The 25,288-nt window shown below is 38.0% G+C and overlaps 1 protein-coding gene across 1 annotated transcript in view; it reads left to right on the top strand.

Annotated features, from left to right (window-relative positions):
• Positions 1-25,288, top strand: part of rxfp1 (relaxin family peptide receptor 1) — a 222,568-nt gene that overhangs the window by 18,526 nt on the left and 178,754 nt on the right. The window contains exon 2 of the mRNA XM_055224684.1: positions 18,406-18,543. Within this exon, the coding sequence (XP_055080659.1) occupies positions 18,426-18,543 (118 nt within the window). The 5' untranslated portion in view covers positions 18,406-18,425. The remainder of the gene's footprint in view (positions 1-18,405; positions 18,544-25,288) is intronic.

Genomic DNA, 25,288 nt, shown 5'->3' with positions numbered 1-25,288 from the left:
CAGTCTGTCTGTATCTCCCAAACTCATAGTGCTGTGCTCCTCTTGTGATGACGTGAAGTGGTATTGAGTGTTTTCTGTTTGAAAGAAGAACTCAAGCCTAAATATGCAGGGTTTGTGTGTTAAACATGTGTGAATGAAACAAAATACAACTCCAGGCTTGTTTTTGATGAGGAAACAGCATAATATGGGCAAGAGCCATCTGTAAAATGATAAAAACCCACCACTAATACCTCCTCCTTCCTGCCTCTCTTGCTCTGAGTTCTGCCTCCCTTTGCTCTCTGCGCTAAGTCACTCCCCCTTCAGAGGTCTATCACGATACAATTGCCATGCATCCTGCTAATGAAATTAATGCACATCCTTCAGGTTTGTGAAGTTGTAGTGTATTGTTTTGCATCCTGCTTTTGTATACTGTTTACTGTGAGAAGGGTTTGAAGAGTGCCCCGGTGAGATCGCTAAATTACTGAAACATGTATGGATGACATATAAAACCTCTTCAAGCATGTTTTTGATAAGGAAACAGTGTTTAACATGGTAGAAAGCTCCAAAAAGTCAACTTTGCATAATACCCTCTTTAAAACATCCGCCCTCAAACATCTGATTGATCTGTTTGAAAGAAAGACTCAGGTTGTGTGTTAAACGTGTGTAAATGAAAAACACAAAGCACAACTCCAGGTATGTTTTTGATGAGGAAATAGCATTATAACATTGATATTTTAAAAACATAGCACAATATAGGTCCTTTAAAGTCCAAGAGCCATCTGTAAAACGGCAAAACAGAGCATCTCCTGTCCATAGTACGTCCTTCTCTGAAAGGGATAACTAAAATATACAAAATATGGCTTTAATCTGCACAGACCTTACCATTCCCTAGTATCCCATTCCCTGCTATTTATGTTCTAACATTGCACTTACTGTTGTGGACCTGACGGCATGTGGTGTGGCATTCTTTGTAGTGATAAATGTTGTTGAACTGCAGAGTGCTGTAGAAAAGCTGTGTTTTAGAAAATTAGTCTTTTGTCTGGAAGTCTTTGTTATACTTGTGAAGAAGTGTTGCGCTCTAACATAACCTTTTAAACGCCATACTCGTTACATTGTATACTTCTACATTACGTTTGTGGTGCACTTTTCTTGATTAAATATTGATTTTTTCCCCTCACCATATATTTTTTTGTACAGTGATTTTTGTATTTTTCATAGGGCTAAAGACTGATGATAACAGAATCAACAAAACAACAGCAGAGTAGTCTCAGAAACTTGATTAAGGAACAATTCATTTGCATTTGACCCTTACATGATGTGTGTAGTGCCTCTTTGTTAACATGTTTTATAAGCTTAATTTTCTTTTTTGACGCTCTGACTCCCTCTTCCCTTTGCGCTCTGTGCTAAGACACTCCCCCTTCAGAGCTCTATCGCAGCACAATTGACCTGCATCGCGCTAATGAAACTACTGCATATAGCATCAGGTTTGTGAAATTGTAGTATATTGTTTTCTATCCTGCTTTTGTACACTGTTAATTGCAATGAGGGTTCGAATAGTGCCCAGGAAAGATCTCTAAATTACTCAAACATGCATGGATGACATATAAAACCTCTTCAGGCAGATTTTTGATAAGGAAACTGCATTATAAAAGCTCCAGAAGAGTTGTTAAAGAGGTAATATCTACCTCTTTAACAATTTTTCACACATCCAACTGCCCTACAATCAACTCTTTATATAAATCTCTTCTACTTATGTACAGTATCTTCTTAAAAAATCATTAAGCCATCAAACATGCAAGACCTAATTCATATTTATTATTATTTAGGCTACTAATTAAAACAGTTGAATCCATCATCATAACTTTTTATATATGGCTGAAGGCTATGCTATAATTGACACTAAATTATATTATTATAGGAGCAGCAGTTGAGACACGCACAGTTTTGAACCTGCTGTACTCTCATTTCCATATTAGTTTTTCCAATTGTAAATCATGGCCAACAGCCGCCCATAAACAGCACGTTCAGAAACTCAGTGGTGCCAAAGCAATCCTCATCCTAGTGAAAATTAGTGTTCAATTTCTGGACTGTGCTAACTTTCTGTGTAGAGTTAGCAAGTTTTTTCCATCTGGCTGGGTTTCCTCAAGGCATAGTTTCCCCATTTAACCTAATGTAACGCTAAAATGCAACTAAACGCCAAGTAAACTTTTGTTTTGCAACTAAAGTGTGCATATGGTGTTTTAATAGCATTAGCTACTGTTCCTAGTCCTTTTTGTCAACTTTAGTGCAAAATCGGTAAATTTGAAGCTATGTGTTCAAAAACATGAACATGGTTCGAGGGTTCATGGGAGTTTGCCCAACCAGTCCACATGTGTTTTGTGGATTTGGAGAAGGCATTCGACCGTGTCCCTCGTGGTGTCCTTTGGGGGGTGCTCCGGGAGTATGGGGTCCGGGGCCCTTTGCTAAGGGCTGTCCGGTCCCTGTATGACCATGCCTGTTGGATCCGCCAGGGCTGCCCTTTGTCACCGGTTCTGTTCATTATATTTATGGACAGAATTTCTAGGCGCAGTCAGGGGCCGGAGGGGGTCTGGTTTGGGAACCACAGGATTTCATCTCTGCTGTTTGCGGATGATGTTGTCCTGATGGCTTCTTCGAGCCAGGACCTGCAGCAGGCACTGGGGCGGTTTACAGCCGAGTGTGAAGCGGCTGGGTTGAGAATGAGCTCCTCTAAATCCGAGGCCATGGTTCTCGACCGGAAAAAGGTGGCTTGCTCTCTCCGGGTGGGTGGTGAGTCTCTGCCCCAAGTGGAGGAGTTCAAGTATCTCGGGGTCTTGTTCACGAGTGAGGGAAGGATGGAGCGGGAGATTGACAGGCGGATCGGTGCAGCGTCTGCAGTGATGCGGTCGCTGTATCGGTCCGTTGTGGTGAAGAAGGAGCTGAGCCGGAAGGCGAAGCTCTCGATTTACCGGTCAATCTATGTTCCTACCCTCACCTATGGTCATGAGCTCTGGGTAATGACCGAAAGGACAAAATCGCGGATACAAGCGGCTGAAATGGGCTTCCTCCGCAGAGTGGCCGGGCGCATCCTTAGGGATAGGGTGAGGAGCTCGGTCACACGGGAGGAGCTCGGAGTAGAGCCGCTGCTCCTACACATCGAGAGGAACCAGTTGAGGTGGCTCGGGCATCTGCTCAGGATGCCTCCTGGACGCCTCCCTAGGGAGGTGTTCTGGGCATGTCCCACCGGGAGGAGGCCCCGGGGAAGACCCAGGACACGCTGGAGGGACTATGGATGGATGATGTTCAAAAACAAACTGAGTGTGTGCTGCCTCTAGAGGCCACTGTAATTTCAAGTACTACATGACATCACACATAACTGCCCTGATTACAGCTGCAGGGTCGGAGCTTGACATGGGGATACCTGTTAGACCAATTACACTGTTCCTCATATGTCCAGACCCTGCCCATCCTCACCCCTCACTCTCTACTTTAGTCCTCCACGTACTGCCCAGTTTACCAGCTCTGTTTAGTACCACTTTAATAACTGAAAAAAAAAACTGCCACTATGTAAGCATAAACTCCTTTCACAACCACATTTCAAACAGCTGCTAAACTGGGCAGTACCTGGAGGATTAGAGTGGAAGAGAGGAACTACGTTAATTGATATTTTAAAACATAGTACTAGGAACTATGATGTCCAGTTATAACTTAAAAGTATGGGATACAAATGAACCACACACACAGGTGATCCTCACGTGGACTCACACGTGCTTAAGTTTAACTTTAGTGTTCTTCATATACAGCACTATAAATCAGAAGCAGCGCTGTTGGGCACATGCTTTTTGTTTATGTTTTTACTACATGGTTACCTGAGCAGAGGAGGAGGATTATGGCAAACTTTACATCACACACGCTTCACACTGGATATATTTAGTACACCAGATTTAGGTGGGAATTACTGTTTTACCAGCACTGACGAGGAGGATGATTTTGGTGGAGTTTGGTTCATATTATCTGGACACATGCAGGCCTATGTTAAATCATGAGTACTGTTTGTGCAGAGTGTAGTCGCGATGTGTGAGCATCTGCTCTGCTGTTAAATAAATCTGTGCAGTGTATTCATTGCCTCATTGACGCTAACATTCAAAGCCAAGGAACTGAAAGCAGGCAATGAAAAAATGTTTTCTTGCACTAGATTTTACCAAACCTTTTTAGAGTTTGAGTGCCCAGCTCTAGTTAGGGAGGAGGAAGGAGAGGTAGGGTCTGGAGAAGTAATGAACATTGTATTTGGTTTAACAGGTATTCACACTTCAAACTCCATCATTGCAGCTAGGTGTTTGTAATCAAACACCTGGATGTAATCAGGGCAGTCTCTCTACAAGTAGTTGCAGTGGCCACTGGAGGCAGCACATGCTCATTTTATACATACTTGTTTTATACATTTGTGAGCAGAAAGCAGCTAATTTACCCAGTTTGCCCTAAATTTTACAAAAAAGACTTGGAACAAAAAAGTGAATTTAGTCTTTAGTTCCACTTTAAATAGTTTTATTTGCTGGCTGCAGATGTTGAGATTAGTCTCTGGGAGATGCACTGCGGTCACACACTGCTCTTGACAGGTCGGCCGATCAAAGGATGAAGTCTGCTGGACCAATTCCTGTCTGCTGACACATGAAGCTGTCATTGTGCATGGCAGTAGTGGATCATAAGAGGAACGATGTTGGATAGGACAGAATGAGCAATGACATATGCAAAGGAGCCCAATACATATTTCAGCTGCCATAATTTATAAGTTGCTTCTGACATGACATTTTCTTAAAACATAAAGGTGGTGTGGACATGTTTAATGAAAGTCATATAATGGGTTAGCAAGGAAGGCCTCCTGTAGAGGGTTGGGAATCCTTACTTTTAGGGATGTAACAATAATCGTATAGTCTCATAATAATATGGTCACAATATATCGAACTACAAGTCTCTCTGCTTAAATTCATTGTTATGCAGCAATAGCTAAAAAAAACAAAGGAAACGTCACAGATCATGATTCTTTGTTCAGTCTCAGTGCAGACTACATAAAGGAACCACTGTTTTAAGAACTTTTAAGCACTTTTAAGTACATATTTGGATTATCACAGAACCAAATCGACTTATCATGACAAATGGAACGATACTTTTTTGTGGTTAGTATTCATCGTGGGCACTTTTTCTTTGCACTAGTGAAGAGTTTTTGTTTTTTTTTTGTTTTTTTTCTGTACTACGATGAGATTTGATTATGAACTTCTATGACTCATTATAGACACAAACTGACTTCTTAAGTGTTGCATTCTGTTATTTATTTATTACAGTTCATGTTTTTTTTAATAATATTGTACATTAAAAATACTTTTTTGAGGGATAATTTTGCTTTATGGTTTAAGATTCAATATTATCATTTGTCATCTATACATTTACTTAAACAATATGTCACAGTTCAAAATGTGTTATCGTGACAGGCCTAGCTCCAAGCACATGCTTGGTGTAATATTACTATTGAATTATGAAGTAATACATTTTATGCAACTCTAAGCTGCAGGGATGCTAGGAATATATCAGAAGAGGGTGGTGAGAGAGGAAAAAGTGCCTCCGCCCCTTTAAGAAAAGCCATAGCGATACTAAAATTAAATTCGTTCCTATCCCTTCAGTCAGAGGGCTCCAGTCTGGAGCAGACCGGGATTTACTGTGTGTATGGGCTTTACGTGCTACTTACTAGAGAAGAGGCAGATTTGAATGCAAATCCACCCATCGGGCAGCACTAAAACCACATGAAGTTTGACTGAGCCCTCAATAACCTGCATGTGTAGCCGGTGTCCACAAGCGCTCCATTAAATATAAGTTTAGTGCAGGACCGCCTTATAACATAACATAATGACATGTCCTTGTAACTTCATCTATATTTAGTGAACAGAAGTGGCATTATCTGACGCGTGTTGTTTTATACAGCAATTTTTCTGTACAAGCCCAATTTACATGTTTTATTATGGGCACCGAGGTGCTGAGGCACATAAAGTTACTGCAAGGGAAATACTACTCACAACTCACAACATACTGCTTTCTGATTGGGCAATTGTCTGCACATATACAGTAACTGGAACATCAACATGTCCCATGTTTTTTTTTGTAATTATAGATAAATCAGCATTAAAATTGTTAGTAAAAGCTTGATTTGATTGACTTGATTTTATATCTCATATCTGGGGTCACAGAAAAGTCAAATCAAAATCTTACATACAGTTCCTTTGAAGAGCACATATGCATATTTGTATTATAGGCCTTTAAACGCCACTTAAATCCTTTGAAAATCTTCACTTTAGTGTCTCATGTTTTAATTTCAGGCAGTTTCGGATTTATTAGACAAGATTCATCAATGAAACAAAATACAACTCCAGATATTTTTTTGATGAGGGAACAGTGTTGTCACATTTAGCCTTAGTACACCTTTGACAAACTAACATTAAAGGGCTTGTACCTGATTTTAAACCATAAGTCAAGAACATGTTTTAGTTTGATCTTTATCCTGTCTGTCTCAGTGATATTTCACCATGACACACAAACTACTGTCATGTTGTTCTTTGCATTGTTGTCCATCTCTTCTATTTACTTTTATGTCATCATCGTGTCAGGCAGTTTGCTTCCCATGATTCATGGTGAACAATGCACGTGCCTGTTTGGACAAAAAGAGTTCACTAAATCTACAAAATGCTATATAAATGATTATATTTGACAGTCTCAGTTTATTTCCTATACGATGGTGTAAGGATCTTGCCTAGAATACTTTACAGTTAGGTACAGGCCCTTCAAGTTACTGTGCTACTTTAAAAATAACATTTACTTCCCACTCTGACTCCATGTGCTTTTGAGGTTAATGTGAAAGTTGTAAATATGAGCACAGCGGTATGAGTCACAACCGTGCAGAAAGTAGTAGAAGTGATCCACAGTGACCCAGAATGAAACGCCTCATTCACCCCAGCGTTTACTTCACTGTCCTACCACAGGAGGAGAGGGGAGATAGAGAGAGGTGGGAGGAGGAGAGAGAAGGATAGAGGAGTTTGGTTTGTATATTTGCAGAGCAGTGAGACCTCTGTGTTGTACCAGTTGTACCAGTTAGGGCTGCATGATTAGTTATAAATTAATCGAAATTGCAATTTGAATGGACATAATTAGCAAATTGGCTTCATTTTTTGAAATACCTTAATTCCACAAACAACAAAATATCCTGTCTTATTCTGCATAAAAAACTTCTAACCCTGTAGTTTTCTGTACAAATATGTTGTGAAATGTCATTATAGTTCAGTCTTTTTGTCAGTTTTCCTGGATGCGTTTAGTATGTGAACTTTGAACAGAATCCTACTATTAAAACATAAATTGCAAGTCTAATCACAATTGCAATGCTTGTCCCAGTTAGCTTTCTTTTAACAAAATCTTTCAGCCTCAGTGCCAGTTCATGGTTAGGAAATACTGTACTTAAGTAAACTACAGATACCTAAAATTTGTACTTCAGTAAATTTTAAAGTGGAGACTTGTGTCTTATGTTTACTTTACTACATCTGAGAACCTGTATCTGTACTTTCTATTCCACTATATTTAAAACAGGTTTGAAAAGTAAAAGTGTTATTTATTATTATTGTTGAGACCTGCTGAAAAGACTAGGGTTCATTATCATTTTTTTTATTTATTTTTTTTATTTTTATTTTTTACATGTTCGTAGCAAACAAAAGTATACAAATGAAAAAAGCTAAAAAACAAACCCTGACTGATTCAACTGTTTCTGTTGAGCAAAATTCAGCAAACATCTTTATAAAAAAAAACACTTACTTTAATACTTTTACTAAAAAAATAAAAAATAAAAAATCTTATATTGATATTTTTCCATATATTGATATTTTAACATTTTGATATTTTTTTTGCTCCGGTATCTGTACTTTTACTTAAATAACAAAATTGAATATTACTTCTACCACTGTTCATTTGGTTGTTGGGGAAAACTGGAGCACCCGGAGGAAACCCACTCAGTCATGGGATCGAATCGAATCCTTCTAGCTGTGAAGCGTGAACGCCTCAGCCACTCAGCCACTGTGCCAACCCTGATTCTTAACAATGTGAAAAACAGAACTATTTCATTTTAAACTGTTTGCACTGGTCCAAAGTTATCCCTCACTTACCTTATGCATTTTTACCTCACGTATATCCTAATTATTCAGTGAGTTTATAAGCTCTTCTCACAACTCAGCGTTTTGATTGTAAAGCTAACAATAGAACGGGGGATGGCTTTTACATGAGGACCAACAAGAAGCTACGTATAGTATTACAGTTAGTCAGTGAGAGAGAGGACAACAGAGGAAAAAGATGAAAGGAGCACTCTTGTAACTCCTGGCACAAGCAGTTCGTTACTTGGAGCGTTTATGTAATGTTACGTAATATGGACTTGTAATAGCTTCAAAGTCACCCACTATGTTGCTTGTTACATATGTAAGCTCCCACCTATCTGTTTTGAATACACTGTTTAGCAGGCTTGCAGGTCGTCATGGAGATCACATCCATGCAGCGCACATAGGAACAAACAACAACAGTTGACTTGAAAATGAATGTGAATCTAAAATCTATACGGTATGGGTGACATTATTCTTACAGTAGAAGAAAGTGCACAGTTTGAAATGGCTGGAGTGTACTAAAACTGCTAACTGCACTAAAAGCTAAAATCTTCACGGAAAAACACTCGTACAGCAATTGTGTACACTTTTAAAGCATGAACATTTTGAAATTAGGTTATTAAACTGGACTTTGTCTCCTCCTCTGGACACTTTGAAGATGTAACTCATGATGAACTTTGCAGCAACAGTTTTTCCAGCTCCACTTTCCCCGCTGATGATGACACACTGGTTCTTAGCGTCGATCATCATGTTCCTGAAAATGTTGTCGGTCAGAGCGTAGATGTGAGGAGGGTTCTCGTACAAGCTTTTATTATTTACTTAGATTCGGAATGTATATTTCCTTTCATTTAGAAGTGCACTTTCTCAAGGAAGATCTGCCTCCTGCTTGTCACCACTGAGATGTTGCTTTGCCTATAGCTAGTTCCACAGGTTCTGGGTTCGACTCCCAGGCTGCCCGGGACTTTCTGTACAAGTTGCATATTTCTTTGTGTCTGGGTAGCTTTTGTTGCAGTTTTCCCCATTAAGCCAAACTCTGAAAATAAGTCCCTGGACACAGCAGCGATTACTTCTAATAAAATATACCAATAAAGTACATATCGTAACAGTATGGCATTAAACTTATCTAATTCAAAGAAGACAAGTATGTGATGTTACCAGACCAAATTTCAAGTCAGATTTTAAGCAATAAGTTCAATTCCATACTGTAAAACATTCCAAGCAAAGCAATAACATCTCCATGGAGACAAGCATGTGGTAGGTGGTGTACTTTCCACATGAAAAGTTACAGAGTGCACCTTTAGCATAGGCTTTTTTCATACAATGTGATATTACATAGTTGAGACAAATAAGGATAAGGAGAACCTGCACAGATTTTTGTTAATATTTAGGTTTAAAACATCTACCTTTTAAATAATTCATATCTTGATACTTTGCAGCTGGCGGTATCAACTTTCCCTGGGGGTTGAAGCTAGCTGGAGGCACTGCTCTGTCTGAAACTGAAGAACAAGTCCTTCTCACAGTTTTCTCAGTTCGTCACTCTCAGCTTTTTGTTGAACATTAAACATCTAAACACGCCCAAGAACACTCGTATTGATCACAGACTCCATTATGTATTTTTCCTTGAGTTTCCAGACTTAGGTCTTAGAACTAAAGACAGCATTTGCTAATGTCTCACCAAGGTAACTACTGAACATTCTACCATAGACATAAATGAAATCCCCCCAGCGTGATGTCACAGCAAAGTACCAACTGACATATTTGCTAGTTCCTGCATCAATGGAATGTACTATGTAGCAGTACTTTGGATATTTGTACAAGCTCAGACCAAAGACACATTGCCCTTCCCATTTTCATTTGTCTGCCAAGTAGTGTCCAACCCACTGATCCTTTGGTGCCATTGAAATAAAATATAATCCATTTAGTCCTTCTTTACTTCAAACAGTTTGTTCAGATACGGGCTGGAGTTTGCTGCATCTCCAGAAAGTATAATTAAAAAGCTATATTTAAAACCGGCGACGCACATCCTTTATAAATCAAGATAAAGTAGTTGCATTATATTTGTTCAGATGGAAAACAGCCAAGTTGGTATCTCATAGATTCTTATCCGCTCCTTTAGTCCTTGTCAGCTGGTAAAGAGAAACTGTCCCGCGATCTCATTACTGATTGAGGTTAATATGTTTGGCCACAGCAACCAGTATTTTATTTTGTCTGTTATCTCATCATCTCGTTTCTGTTCATGTTTATAGCAGATCCCTGTTATTGCAGTCCTAGGGCTGTAGTCAACTAAAGAAATTCTTGGTCGATTAAAGACGTGTGACATGAGTGTAGCACTGCAAAAGCTCACAAAATGATCTTTCGCAAAAGCTATTATGTATACTTAGAAGTACAAGGAAACAGAATCTTCATCAATAAAACTAAACTGTCCCGTCAATCCCTAAACTCCAGCTAACTCATTCCTTGCTTTCTCCCTTCTGCTCACGTCCATATTTCTATTTCTCGTTTTAAAACTTTCTGTCCTCAAATTGCGTACATTACACATGCCATTCTAAGCCATTCTTTTTTGTTCTGCAACATGAAATGCTAAAGCTAAGATAAGAGCGTGTTTGAAGGCCAATACAAATGTCCTTATGTGGTCATTAGCATATACGCTTATTTAGATGTTAAATGCTAGATTTTGTGATGTCAAAGTCACGAGTTGCTGCATCCATGGACTTAACTTTGCTTCTCCATATAAATGCTAATATTTAATCTGCCCTATTCCCTGAAAGCAATAAATAAATAGAGAAAGAGATTGAAATCCTCCTTTTATTTAACTGAAGAAGGACATCCAGATAACACAGCATCCAGTATAACAATTTATGAATAAGCAAAGCAGAGAAAAGAGTTCCCTCACTGGATAGCATTGTTTATCCCTGGAGACAAAGTAACTTGTGCAAGAACTTAAAGTGGTACTAAACACATAAATTGGCCACAACCACATTTCAAATAGAGCTGCTTAACTGGGCCTGTGCCTGGAGGAGTAAAGAAAAGAGTGAGGGGGGGAGGAGGGATGGGGTCCGGAGTATGAGGAACCGTTTGATTGGTCTAACAGGTATCCGCACTTTAAACTCCGCCCTTGTTGCCAGATGTTTGTAATCAGAAACACCTGCCTGTAATCAGGGCAGTCTCTTGTGATGTCACCAACTACAAGTAGCTGCAGAGGCCACTGAGGGGAGCATACACACAGTTTTATATGTTTTTTGACCACAAAGCTGCACATTTACCTAGTTGGCGCTAAAATTGCCAAAAACTGGAACTGTAGATAATGGTCTTAAAACACCTTCGGCCGTATTTAGGCCTCCATGGAATTGTTTTGTGGAATCCTCCATGGTATGGCATTAAACATGCCTATCTCCATGAACACAAGCAGACTGGAGGATGGAGTAACAAGGGTCAAAAATGACAAGTGCTAGTCTCCATGGAAATATTATTTTTTTTCTTTGCCTTGAAATTTCCACAGTATGACATTTCATATGCATTTATCTCCATGGAGACAAGCAGGGGACGGCACCAAGTCACACGTCTGTGGGGAGGTGACCCTGCTCACAAAATGCATGCTTTTCAAGGAATTTTGGAATTTAAAAAATGCTAGATAGAAATTTTAATGTCATACTGTGGAACATTACAGGCAAGATGGTAATATCTCCAAAAGCAAGTGGTGGATCCCCAAGCAACCTTCAAATAAGGACTTGACCCTATTTTGCCTAGTTCTCAAACAGTGACAGAGGGGGGTTGACTCATTGGTAGCGACAGAAACCCCCGCATCTCCTGTGCTTGAATTTCTGTAATATTCACTCCATCCAAACAGAATTAACAAGTTTAAGAAGCCACTTAAAAGCAACAAATCAAAGTATAATCAGTTCAACTCTAATCATGAGGCTCTTGCACACATTCAATCGCAGCACTCTTTCTAATCCTGAGTTATTCTTGGAAGCCACTCATCTCATTAAATGTCTCAGGTGCCTTGTCTCGTGAGTAAAGTTCCTTCCAGGAGTGACATGTATAGAACTTAGCCTGGTACTGATTTTAGACACATTAGGCAGCTGCTTATTGGGCACGTTTTATGTGCTTTTGCCTTTTCATCAATAGATAATTCTGAATATGTTCATCTAAATGGCAAATTTGGTGAGGTGGGGGCTTTTTGAATAATGTTTAAACACATTTTTTGTTCATTATTATATTTTACTTTTACTTTTCACTTTTGCTCCATATTTGATATAAAATAACAAAACAGCACAGAATGATCTTCTTTGTGTTTATCATATTGGTAAAAATGTTGAATTTGTTTTTGTCAACAAAAAATGTTATCCTTCTATGATAAGAAATGGCTTTTAAAAGGTTACAATCATACAAATTATCAAAATATTTTGTACCAAAATTTAAAGTAGCAGTGTCTGAAAATAGTGAGCCCAAAGAAAGTAAAATATAAGAATGAATAAAACATTTTCCTGAATGTTCAAATACTGTGCACATTTTATACACTTACAAACATATTTTCTTTTTGAGCCATGCCGGAGGGTTAACATTCTGGGACAGCAAAATAAAAACATTCAGTTTGATGCTTGTAGATTGCACAGACAAATGGTTGCTGCTTATATTTGTGTTTGTTTGTTACATTTGCCAGAGTAATACTAGTTAAAATCTTTTAAAAATATCTATTTGCAACCCATTACAATGTGCAAAATGGCACAGATATGCCTCTTTGTAAGTTTTGTATAGAAGAGCATTTTATTCAAGAAAAAACTAATATTTATCTCATAATTATGATAGCATAAAACAGTGGAGTTGGAGTGGAGCGATGAGAGAAACAGAAGACCTGAGGCTGCCAAAGACTGTCTGTGTCCACAAGCGCAGATCTGCCGTGTGTTTTGGAGTGGAATTTATTCACTGATTCCACTTCTGAGGAACATCAGTGCATCTAACAGGGCTCGTACAGTAAAGTCCATGTGCACGTACACGAGCGACCATGCCCTGCTTTGGCCCTTATCTATTGTAAAGTCTTCGCTGTTTAATTGGGCTTGTATGAGTGTAACTTAAGTCTTTGCAGAGATTGGCAAACGATGACAAATGATCTTGTAATTACGAGAGGATTATCACATAATTACGGGAAACTATCTTGTAATTATGAGATAAGTATGCATTTTTTCATGAATACATTACTCTTCTGTAGTTTTGTTTTCTATTTCTTTTTTTTTGCAGCTTTTTAACTATATTTTAACTATAGACAACTTTGAATTTTTTTCCATCGTCTAGAATAGAAGATAGAAATTCTATCTTTCTTAAAAATAAACTCGTACAGTATCATGTCTTTATATAAAAGGCACATAATATATAGTTTGTCGATATCTTCCGTATCCTCAAAGTTGATCAACCAATATTTTCCTGGAAAGCCTTCATATTGTATTGTGTGAAATAAGCCATATACGGCAGGAGTGAGAAGGTTTAAAATATCCAGCAAAGACCTGCCAGGTGCCGTCAGCTCCACTCACACAATGCAGGCTTTACGCAGGATATTTACAGCAGTGATTTAGACTGTGGGCTTAGGAAAAAGAAAAGCAAAGAACAAAAGCCTCCGTACAAAGAGAAGCAGTTGGAATGGGATTGACCAGGAGGTAGCTTATGGTGGGTGTGTGTATATATGTCTGTGGAGAGGACTGAAATCCTGTTGTGAAGCTAAGATGATTAAAAGAGGAGGCCTGAATACAACGCCCTGAAGAACACCATTGATATGAGGAATAGAAATATTGTGGGAAAAATATTGAGATTTCTATCTTGGGTAACTGGAACTGTTCAAATGCTATGCCATCAGAATGTAAAAAAAAAAAAAATGTGGAGGAAACTGCAGGCAAAAGTGAAATATCATAAATAATGCACGCAATATCAACCTGACAGCGGTCCTAAGGCTAATGATTTTAAGTATTTCCTGCAACAAATAAGCAACTATTTTGTTAGATAGCTTGCTTTTTCCATACAAACTTGAGGACATAGCTGTATCTTTAAAGGCAACCCCTCTGAAAATAGGATTGCATTTGCTTCTCAAGATATTTTGGGGCAGTAAAAGCAAAACAAGTCGTCATTGCATTCCTGTAAAAATATGTTTTCTTTGTGATTCACTATTTTTTTCTTGAGTGCAGCTGTATGCCCAAACAAAGACTCTTTTTCTGCCCATATCTCCTATTGGTCAACCTCAGCAATACCCTGAGTACATAATACAATGAAGTATGAGCTTTCGGAAGTATCACATTACTTTAGTGACTTCTTCAAGGCAATATAAATATACCAAGTTTATATGAATCATGATTAAATCGAAATCGTGCTCCAAGAAAATATTTATTTCTGTAAATACTTGTTGACTGATTGGCACAAAACAGTTAGTACATTGGTTTAGTCCCACCCATGCCTGCTGCCTGTTTGTTTGGCATTTATTATATTACTCACAACTATCTTAAGCTGTGTGTAGATTTACCTGAATTTACACCTCATTAAAATTGGGACTAAACCAGGTCTAAGAAGATAATGCCCCTTCGCACCTGCACCGCTGGTTTGGCAGGGAATGAGTGCTTTGCAATGCTGTCAATCAAACCTGTTGCTACGTCTAGCAGGTGCGACTTCGGGGAAAGATGTTAACTCATTGGTCTGTTATCAATGTTCATATCTTGATTTACAGGCAAAATATCTGTGTAATCTCTCAGTCGTTCAGGTCTGATCCATAGCAAAAGCCGAAGTTAAATCTGTCAACTGAACAAATCGTTGTAGGAGTGAAGACGTTTCGCTGCTCATCCAAGCCACTTCTTCAGTTCTGGTCAGATTGCTGGTGGACACTGCCTTATATCTATCTGAACGGAGGGTCTAACTACACTGAAACTACAAACAGCTATTGCCTCCAGTTTCAGCTTTAATGGCCATATTCAACCTTTAATGGCCTTACTATTGTTCTCTTTTGTTTCTTTTGTTTGCTTTGGGTCTGTGGATGGGATCATAAATCGGTGATGGAATTATAGATCGATGGAATTATAGATCGATTTGTGCAGTTGACAGATTTAATTTTGGCTTTTGCTATACAGTCAAAATTGCTAAGTAAAAAAACTCATAGATTATGTAGAGCAGGTTGATATGAACGTTTTAAGAACCAAATGATGAGCCTGACAGCAGCAGCGACAGAGAGGGGTGGCGTTTTTCAATAGATTGTGAATTGGAGCCAAAATAAATGGAGCTGAATCATGCCCATTCTCACTTTCTATTTGGAATGCAGCAGTTAGCGGGTTTTTTATGTCCATTTATATATATAGAGTCTATGGTGAGAATGCATCCTAACAACAGGAAATCAAAAAGAAAAATCAGATTCTTTCATTTGGATTATACTTGGAACGAATCCTGCACTAGATTAGAGCTAAACCAGGACTAGAACCGGACCTTACCATGTCTACATTTGACCTCAAAGTAGGACCCAACAAGGACAAGTATGAACACAGCCTAAAAATAACCATGCTATGTATTTGCAAAGGATTTGACATTCTGACCTCTCCGAGCATAGAAATAATGAACCGTTGGATTGCTCACTCGATGACCTGACACATACAGACACGTATCGACTAGTACCACCAGGTTGGACTACTGCAACTCCTTATACATACTTATATACTCCCAAACATCGGCAGACTACAGCTTTTCTAAAACGTGGTGCCAGTTTTTAGCTCAACTCCTTTGATTGCCATTAAAGTTCAGACTACATTTTCAAATTTTGATATTATTTTTTTCAAGCTCTCACCAATACAGCCCCTCTTTATTTGTCTGACCTCCTGGCTCCTTACACAGCCTCCCGGGCCCTCAGATTAACCTCTCAGCACTTATTGACTGTTTCTCGGTCCCATTTTAAAACTCTCACCTCCATGATTTGGCTTTTAACCTGGGTTGTCAGAAGTATTGAAAACCAAATACTAATCTATACTAAAACTAGTATCTAAACTAGATTCTCATTTGCGTAGGTATCGATACTACAAACTCACACTCCCAGGACAGAAATGAACCTTTAGAATGATGTTGAGTTTTATCAGAACAAATACAAGATCAGTGTGCTTGGCTAATCTGAAAAAATACAAACTGCCGTGGTTGTAACAATCAGCTGACATGTTGTGATGGGAAAGTGTTGTGCTTGGTGTGTTTGAAACGTGGCTTATTAAGACTGTCACGATAACAAATTTTGAAGTACGATATATAGACGATAGAAATATAGATGATAAACGATGATATTGAATGCCATTACTCCACTGACATGATTACCCTAAAGCAGGATTTCTCCTAAAAATCCAACCCTTTACTGCTCAAATCTTCCAAAAAAAAGTACAAAAAATAAGAAAAAGCTCCTTACTAGTACTTAGGCCTGTCACAATAACATATTTTGAAGTTTGATATATTGCTGAAGTAAATATAGACAATACGATAAACGGATATTGAAACTAATTTATGCCATTGACATAAAAATCCAAGAGCAGATTTAAACCTCATAAATGTACAATATTGTTATAAATCATGTGGTGCAATAAATAAACACCTGAATGAAATGCTATATACTTAGTTTGCATCTCTAATGAGTCATAGACTTTATTAATTCTACTTCTTACAGTTTAAAACGTATCATAACGCCAAAAAATAACCAGAAATTTCCTAGTTCTGCCAAAAAAAAGGTACCCACGATAATGTTGACCCTCAAACATAATTGTTCCATCTATCATGTATTGAATGATAAGATGATATTGTGCTGCCCAAACCTTTTTAATGCATTTAAGGACCAAGATTTTCAGTGTATTTTAAAGGCAACATATGTAAGATTGTCTCGTTAGCTTTTATCAATGTTATAATGATGTTTCTTCATCGTTGGCGTACTCAAAGTTGTATTTTGATTAACTCATCCATGTTTGAGTGATTCTGTATTGTCTGAACTTTATAAAAGGGAATCATTTGGATGAGCCGAATGCATAAGGTAAATGAGGAATAACCTTAGACCACTGCAAACCGACATTGGTAAGCGACAAATTTCCTCTATGAAGCTGACCTTGTCTTACCTTATGTGGGGCCGCTTTTATGGACAGTTACCTTGTGAATCTGAAGGTCCTGTGGGTATGGTTTGTCACTATTTGTAAATAATGGATTTCCTACATTGAACAGCAAACATGAACAGTACTTTTCTCTGTGACAGCCGATTGATTCTATTCACACTGTGGGAAATCTGATTATTTCACATTTCTGATGAAAATGGTTGAGAGTGAAACAAAATTGATTTCAATAATGTATGCTCCTTTTATAGTAACAAGGACAGTGTAGTAAATGAATGATGAGCCTCTGCACTTAGAAGCCATACAATACTACATATAACAGCATAGTATAAGCACCTCTGTGTACTATTGCAAAAAATAATTTAATATATATTGACGCACATAAGACCTTGAATTTTAATGCATTTTTGTCCATGCATTTCAATTCAATTCAATTCATCTTTATTTCGGACTCATGGTCCATTCAAAAAACAGACAGACAGTAACAATACAAAACAATAAACATCTATGTTCATGTTTACTGATTTTTGCCCATCCGTAAGTGATAAACATATGTTGACCTTTGACTATAGCAACAAAAATGTTTTTACTTTTTATGATATGTAAGCTCCTATTAGTTTTATTTTATTGCTGTCTTTAAACCAATATGTGATCTTGGTAAAACAACACTCTAATTACAATGATTTGTTTTATCCAAAATTTTCAATAAACCTAAGTACTTAAGTTGAAGTAAATTTCACAAATTAACTTTTTACATGCGTATAACAAAATGTATTTATCTGGGAAATTAAATCATTTGTTATTGTAAACAGCCATATAACGCTCTTCTATATCCAGTTTTGCTCATGAGTCTGTTCAAAAAGACAAATCTGATGCACTGAGGACAATCCGGGAACATTGGTATCGAATATCGATATCAGCTAATACCAATATTGATACTGGAATGTATATATTCTCCATCCCAATGTATTAACGATATACTTAACCAAGTAGACCAAGAAATCTACAGTTAAACAGGAAATTGCACCATAGAATTCTGACTTCTGTCCTCCAGTTTCATTTTAAACTATAGGCATTAAGATGTCATGTGAATGCAAATCTATTCTCATATTCACAGGCCTCTTACAACAAACTGTATCTTGTTATTGTGTCTGCAGCACTCAATTTGACGGAAGAGATGGTCGTGTGTCCTTTGGGGACCTTCCCGTGTGGAAACCTGAGTGTGTGTCTGCCCCAGGTCCTGCACTGCAACGGCATCAATGACTGTGGCAACCAGGCGGATGAGGAGAACTGTGGTGAGCTGGGACACTGTGCACTACAATGATTTCAGAAGGAGCGATACCTGATGTTACAGAGTAAACCTTATTAGACCCTACACTAGACACTTTGGTAATGTAAACCATGTGGCACAGCCTCTTGGGAAGGGCCACACCAGCAGCTATAGGAGGACTGCAGCTGCCAGTGTAATGATTCTCAATTCTAAAAGTACAGATTCCTACTGAGCCAGTAATAAGTCAGACAATTCATTACTGCATCCTGCCTCGCTCAGACTGCACTCGGTCCAGCTGGGACTCCAGTGTTTGACTGGTTTAGATGAGGTGTGACACTCAGAGTTGTGCTGTGCTGTTGAGGTCACCGCCTTTGAAGGTGCACACTCAACTACTCCTCTATGAAGGGAAAAGGCTTGCAGAAGGCTCTGGTGTCCAGTAAAAATAAACTCCCAAAAAGTAGAACCTTGCTGTCTGTGACGCCACTGGATCAACGCTGCACTGTGCAGTCTGAGCCCGGAGTCAGTGATGCTTTGTGCTGAATTTTTGACAAAATGTATTTTGAATGGGATACACACCATACTCACATGTTCTGAAGTAGGGTATGTTGTATTTTGGGTGTGATGCTCTGATCCTACATGCAGCTCGAAAGGCAACTGTGCAATTTCCAGTTCACTTCAATACTGCAAAGAGCCCCCACCCTCTGAAACAAACAAAACAAAAAACACTCAAAACATGCAGCAAAACACAGTGTGTGTCTCAGACCCTATGCCTGAAACATGTGTCTGGCTTTGCCAGATTGTCAAATGTGCATCACAACTACAAAATGAAATGTTTTTCCATCAAAATGTTCTTGCATATAGCTGGACATTGTTTACCTGGTTACCTGGCTGGTTTATTTGGCGTAACTACACCGATTATCCTGTAGGATAGGCTTGAAATGTTTGCTGTTTTGTCAGAAGTGATCGTAAACAGGTAATGAATACACTTAAGCCTTAATGAAGAGATGCACGGAGGCCTAAGCTTAAACATTCAGTATAGCTGTCCTGGTCAAAGGTCACAGAGGTACTGTGAAAGATCCTCACTCTAAGCATCTTTCCATCGCCTGAGCTCTGATGTCTTTTCTCCACCCTTCCCTTATCCAAACAACTACATGTCTACCTTCTGAGTGCAATATATCATTATCATCATGATAATTCTTTTAGCAGATCGTGTAGCCTCTTGGATATTTCTTTGACACATGTGACAAATGCTATAAGTTATGCAGTTGTGGCTGCGGTGTGCTTTAGTGCTTAGAGGGATATATTGCAAATGGGAAGAGCTGTGCAATTAATCGAATTCTAATTGACATTCATGTCTAATTGTCAATTATGCTTGGTCTTTAACTGGGAGGCCCACAGCCAATCTTCTGTCAGTAAAAGCATGTGGTTTAGAGGAAAGTTCAGACTTTGGAGGAAAGAAATTAGACTATTTTTCGTGTTTGTCTCTGGTGCTCTTCTATCATGCCAAAGCACATTATCAGACTGCAGTAACATAGAAAGTAGCCAGTGGTAGAACATAATATAGTCAATTCACAGATGGTAGATTTCACTGGTGACAATTAAAAAACTGTATCGTTTATGTTCAAGAACTTAGGATTTTCAATTAAATTCTATTTTGTCTTTGGTCTCTTTCAATATTAAGTCATTCAATATGAGGAAGAAAATATGAATGTCACATCTGCATACATATGCATTTAAACACTACCAAACAAAGCAGCTCTATGTTATTCCTGTGTACTTTCAGTGAGCATGTATCCAAAACAAAGCTGAAACATAACTCGCAGTATGGTAGGTGTGGTGCTTTGTAGGTGATATCCCACTCCACATTCTTAAACTGACTCTCAGCCAGTGCTCTCAGTGGTCATTTTCTGACAAGCATTGTGATTGTGATTTATATTTTCTTTTCGGGGTGCATGATGCATGCATGACAGCATTATATTTGAACATGTTTGTAGAGGTCTAAACTACAGGTACAACAGTGTTTATTTTTATAAAAGACAGGATATTTTGCAGAGGACATCAGCTAAAAAATATGATTTGCAACTCAAAGTGCAATTATGATTCAGTTGTGAATGTACAGCCCCCAAAGTTGCTGCGTTGCAACCACATTCATTATTTTATTGGTATGAATTGTATAAAAATATAAAAGTTCTTAAGAAAGACACATGTTAAAATGTTCAAAGCAAAGCAATCAGATCTCCATGGAGACAAGCAGAGACTCTCCACCAGAAGTTATTTAGTGCACCTTTAAGATCATAAGAAACAGAGCTGTTCAGTCTATATGTCCTTAAATGGCTAGTTTCCATCTGCAATCTCTTTTGATTATTAAAAATGCTGTCCACATCAATGAAGCATACGTATGTATGTAAATACATACAGACCATGATCATGTTTTTGTAATTAAGAATAAATACACATTAAAGTTGTCTGTAAAAGTTATATTTGATTTGGTTTTAGTTTAAAATAAAATCATTCATACGGCACGGCTCCAGGGTGTGACCAATTTAGGCGCACATGTGTCCAAAATTCTGCCTTGTGCAACTGAAAATATTCCAGTGCGCCTGACAGATCCTCATCACATCCTTCTTCTGTGTCCTCTCTCCTCATTATAAACATGGATTAAATAATATAAAACACACTTTAATGAATGTTTTAATTGAAAAGAAAGGAAAAAAAACAACCAAAAAACATTAATGCACTCACTTCCCCCTCACCTCTGACCAGACGCTAAAGCCAGTCTGAAATGCTGAGGCCGATGTGCTCAGGTCACGCTCAGCACCATTGTGAACTTAAACACTGTATTTATCTTTAAAGAACCAAACCTGCAGATTGTCCACAGTGTGTTTAGTTATTTAAATAAAGCTGCCTTTAGCCCTTATTATTGAATCAATTTAAGGACAAGAGATTACGATGGCTTAAATAAGCAGTGCGGTTTAGTGTACCCAAATCATGTTCTGCACCTAACTGAAATCATTAGCCTAAAGCCCTTTACCTTTAAATGTGCACAAAGACTCCAGGTATGCCCTTGGTGAAAATACAACTTTACAACATGGTCAAAAGCACATTAAAGTAGATTTTACATAATCAAAGACATGCTATTCCACATGTCTCCTCCCTGTCAGCCAGAGAATATCACGAGATGTCTTAAGTGTCACTAGACCTTTGGAAAACGCTATAGGGCTGAGATGGAAGATTTCTGTGTGGCACTCACCAGCAATTATCATAATCTAAAATTAAAGGTGACATTTTGACAGTTATCTTTTCAGAATCCATGAATGTTATTGAAATGACTTTTGTGCTTGGACAGTTGGCATCCATCTTGCTCAAGGAAAACCTAAGTGATATTTAAAAGGATTCCTTCAACATGTACTGGCCAATCACTCACTGTCAGTTCTATTGATACTTTTGCAGGTGATGCCCTCAACATTCCCTGGGGTGCGATGATAACTGTAGGCACGATCTGTCTGAGGCTTTGTTAGACTTTAATCTGAACTTTAGTTTAACACAATCTGACTAGAAAGAACTGAAAACATGTGAGCTGATTTGTGCTGTTAAACAATAATAATAATAATAATAACATTACAGTCACAAGATAGCTACCATTAGTCACGTTTTGAATTAGTAACACAAAATAGACAGCTAAACAGGACCATGAACACTTGTCTTGATCACAGGCTCCTGAAAATGGGCTGTGTTTTTTCTTGAATTAGGTTAGGTAAGTACTGTAGTTAAGATTAGGATCCGTCTCCAGGAAATCAATGTAAGTCAATGTAATGTCCCCAAGACACAGGAAAAAGTAACATGTGTGTGCGATTGGTGATCAGAGAGGATGATGGCACAGGGACTTATGAATAATGCAATGTAAAGCACCTTGTGTATCTTGAAAGTCACTATATGTAAATCCAAGCTATTATTATTATTACTATAAACATGGTGGGTGTGACATTGTATTTCTCTATTTTCTTCTATACTTTCTCTGCTAGCCAAGAGGAAGAGCCATCAGTAATATATACTGTGAGTTACTGTCAGGGCCGTGCCAAAAATCACAAGATAGATAGAATGACTTCAATCTAAACTTTGATCAGTCTCGATGATAAGGCAAGGACATGAACAGGTCTACAGTTAATCATGTGGCAGAAAGAGCGTGTGGTGCTGAAGAGGAGCCACCACTCTCTTAACCTATGACTTGTCATGGTGAAGTCAGCTGCTTTTTTTCCTATGGAGATACAATATAAGCTTAAGCAACATTTCCGAGGAGACATACCCAGTACCAAGCTCTAATTATGTGTAACCTGGGGGGTAGGGCTGGATAAGCTTATGCCTCTCCCTACTCCCTTTTGAACATGTTGCATGAATGAAATGGATTAAATGAAATTTAATATATTAGTGGATCTCAGTGAACGCCGTTTCAAATTAAGAAAAAAAAGAGCAGCTTTTTGTTTAGAGCTATGACTGTGCAATTATGAAAAAAAAGTTCAGATTGCACATTATAAACAATTCAGAGCATTAACATTAGAGAAGATTGAAATATGAACTGATAAATGATATTTGTAGAGATCTAAACCACAGATACAACAATATGTTTCTATAAAAAGACAGGATATTTTGTTCTTTGTAGAGGACATTCTGGTATCTAAATAACTGCAACCTTTATGATTTGATGATTGCACCAACTCAAATTGGGGTTTGTATTTCATCAGTACAGGACTTGCCTTCTTCGTGCATTTGAATTCAACTTGTCTACCTCCCTTATTGCAGTTCTGAGATGCATTTCCCCCTCTGTACAGCTGTAAGGTTACGCTTTCAGATAAGTGTAAGTGTGACAAGTAAAAAACACTGAAATGAAATCTAGCCCAATGGAGAAAATTGTTTGCTTTTGTCATTCTTTTAAAGTCAGACGTTTTGGGAAGTATATCACAAGCTTTTTCTCTTTTTATCTAAACAGCCTTAAAGGAACTGTATGCAATCTGTCCTGAGGATTCAAATCAGAGAGAGTCCTTTTAGGGTTAAACTAACTGGATTGGCGAGGCACATTGTACTTTCTGATTGGTTAATTATCTTAAGAACCAAAACTCCAAAGTATAACATAAACAATTTGGCATTTATGTCCAATCTTTTTGTAAATAAGAATAAATCAGCATTATCATTTGGGAATTTAAAATCTAAATCTTACATACAGTTCCTTCAGGGGTCTCAATTTACAGTTATATTATAGCAGCTTGTTCAAGGGAATAAAAATGGAGGTAGAAAAAAAGTATTAAGAATAAAATATAAAGGTTTTAGCTTGGTTAGGTAATATTTTTCTCTGTTTTAATTTTGTTGCTTCTCCAAAATACCTGGAGTTGTGTAATCCAATTAGAAGGTAGGTGAGAGGGATCCAAGTAAATAAACAAACTCCAATAGCAAAAGCATTCATAGTTATATGAAATACAGACGGAGGTGTTAAGTAGTTTCTTTGGCATTGTTAAAGCTCTACTGCATAAAATATCCATCAATGTAGTGCAGTATTCTCAGCTGGTATTCTTATATTTCTCCAAAGTGTAATTATGGTTATTAAGTAATTTCCTTGGCATTGTTACGGCCCCATTGTGTAACATCCATCCATATGGTATAGTATTTTCTAAATATTCTTCGATGTCTCCTAAGTATAATTATGGTTGTCTTACTAAATGACAAAATATCTTTTATGCAAGCCAAATGAATTACAATGCCATATTCAAAAAGATGACTATGGCTCGATATCAAATAGCTCTTTTTTGCCAAGTGACCATATGTGTGGGCACAGATTAGTGCTATCTATTCTCAAATTAGTTCTGGATTAGAATGTTAATCTCATTCACATTTATTCTGCACCATAAGGGAAGGAGCAACAGCTGCCTACAATGTTTTTTGCAGCTACTATTTCAGTGCTTGCTGCAAAAGAGAAATATTCAAGTACACATTAGCTTGAGCAGCTTTTGAGGTTGCTGTGTTCTGTCGGCATCTTAATATAAAGTATTTTATTGTCTGAGAATGAGCGCACTGTGGTTGTTCTTTAAAGTGAGAGCAGTTGTGAAGTGCAATTATTAACACATTGCGGGGAATAATTAAGATGCTCGGTATGCTTAAAGTAAGTGAGGGATAAGGGAAACAGCTCTCTTGTTTGGGTTTAATGTGTAACAAAAATCTTGATGTTAAATATTCCAAGGCAAAAATCCAAGGCACTGGATTTTGGATTGCCTCTTAACATAAAATACACACCACGTTTTGGCCCAGCATGGCCTTCGTCAGGGTACAAGGTTTGCACTACTCCCATCTCCAAACTGAGCACCTGTTTTTGAAAGTCATTTCAGTTTCTATGGACCCATGCCGTACTCCTTATCATTTTTATTTTGATAAGTGAGGAATAACTTTGAACCACTGCAACCCATTTAAAAAGTTGTTTTTCCACATTTTTAAGAGTAAAAATCAGTGTACAGTGCCCTAAATCATACAAGTTGGGGTTGCAAAGAGGAGGGTGTGTAGAATATACAGATTGTTGGTGTACTCTTGGATTACAAATTTACAAGTTCCATGAAAGGCTGTTATTCAAAACATTCATACTGAAGTCGCAATTTCAGTTCTCATCTCTCTTCCATTTCACGCTACAACTGTCCTGTCTAATAAAGCCTTCGGGCCAGAAAATTTTCAAACAACAGAGAGAATGCAATATGAAGAACCCTTTGGTGCATCTCTAGTATTCATGTGTAGGG

This window comes from Periophthalmus magnuspinnatus, chromosome 10 (assembly GCF_009829125.3).
Source record: "Periophthalmus magnuspinnatus isolate fPerMag1 chromosome 10, fPerMag1.2.pri, whole genome shotgun sequence".
Lineage (NCBI taxonomy): Eukaryota > Metazoa > Chordata > Actinopteri > Gobiiformes > Gobiidae > Periophthalmus > Periophthalmus magnuspinnatus.
Note: the sequence above shows the minus strand (reverse complement) of the source record. Positions and strands in the feature narration are given on the sequence as shown.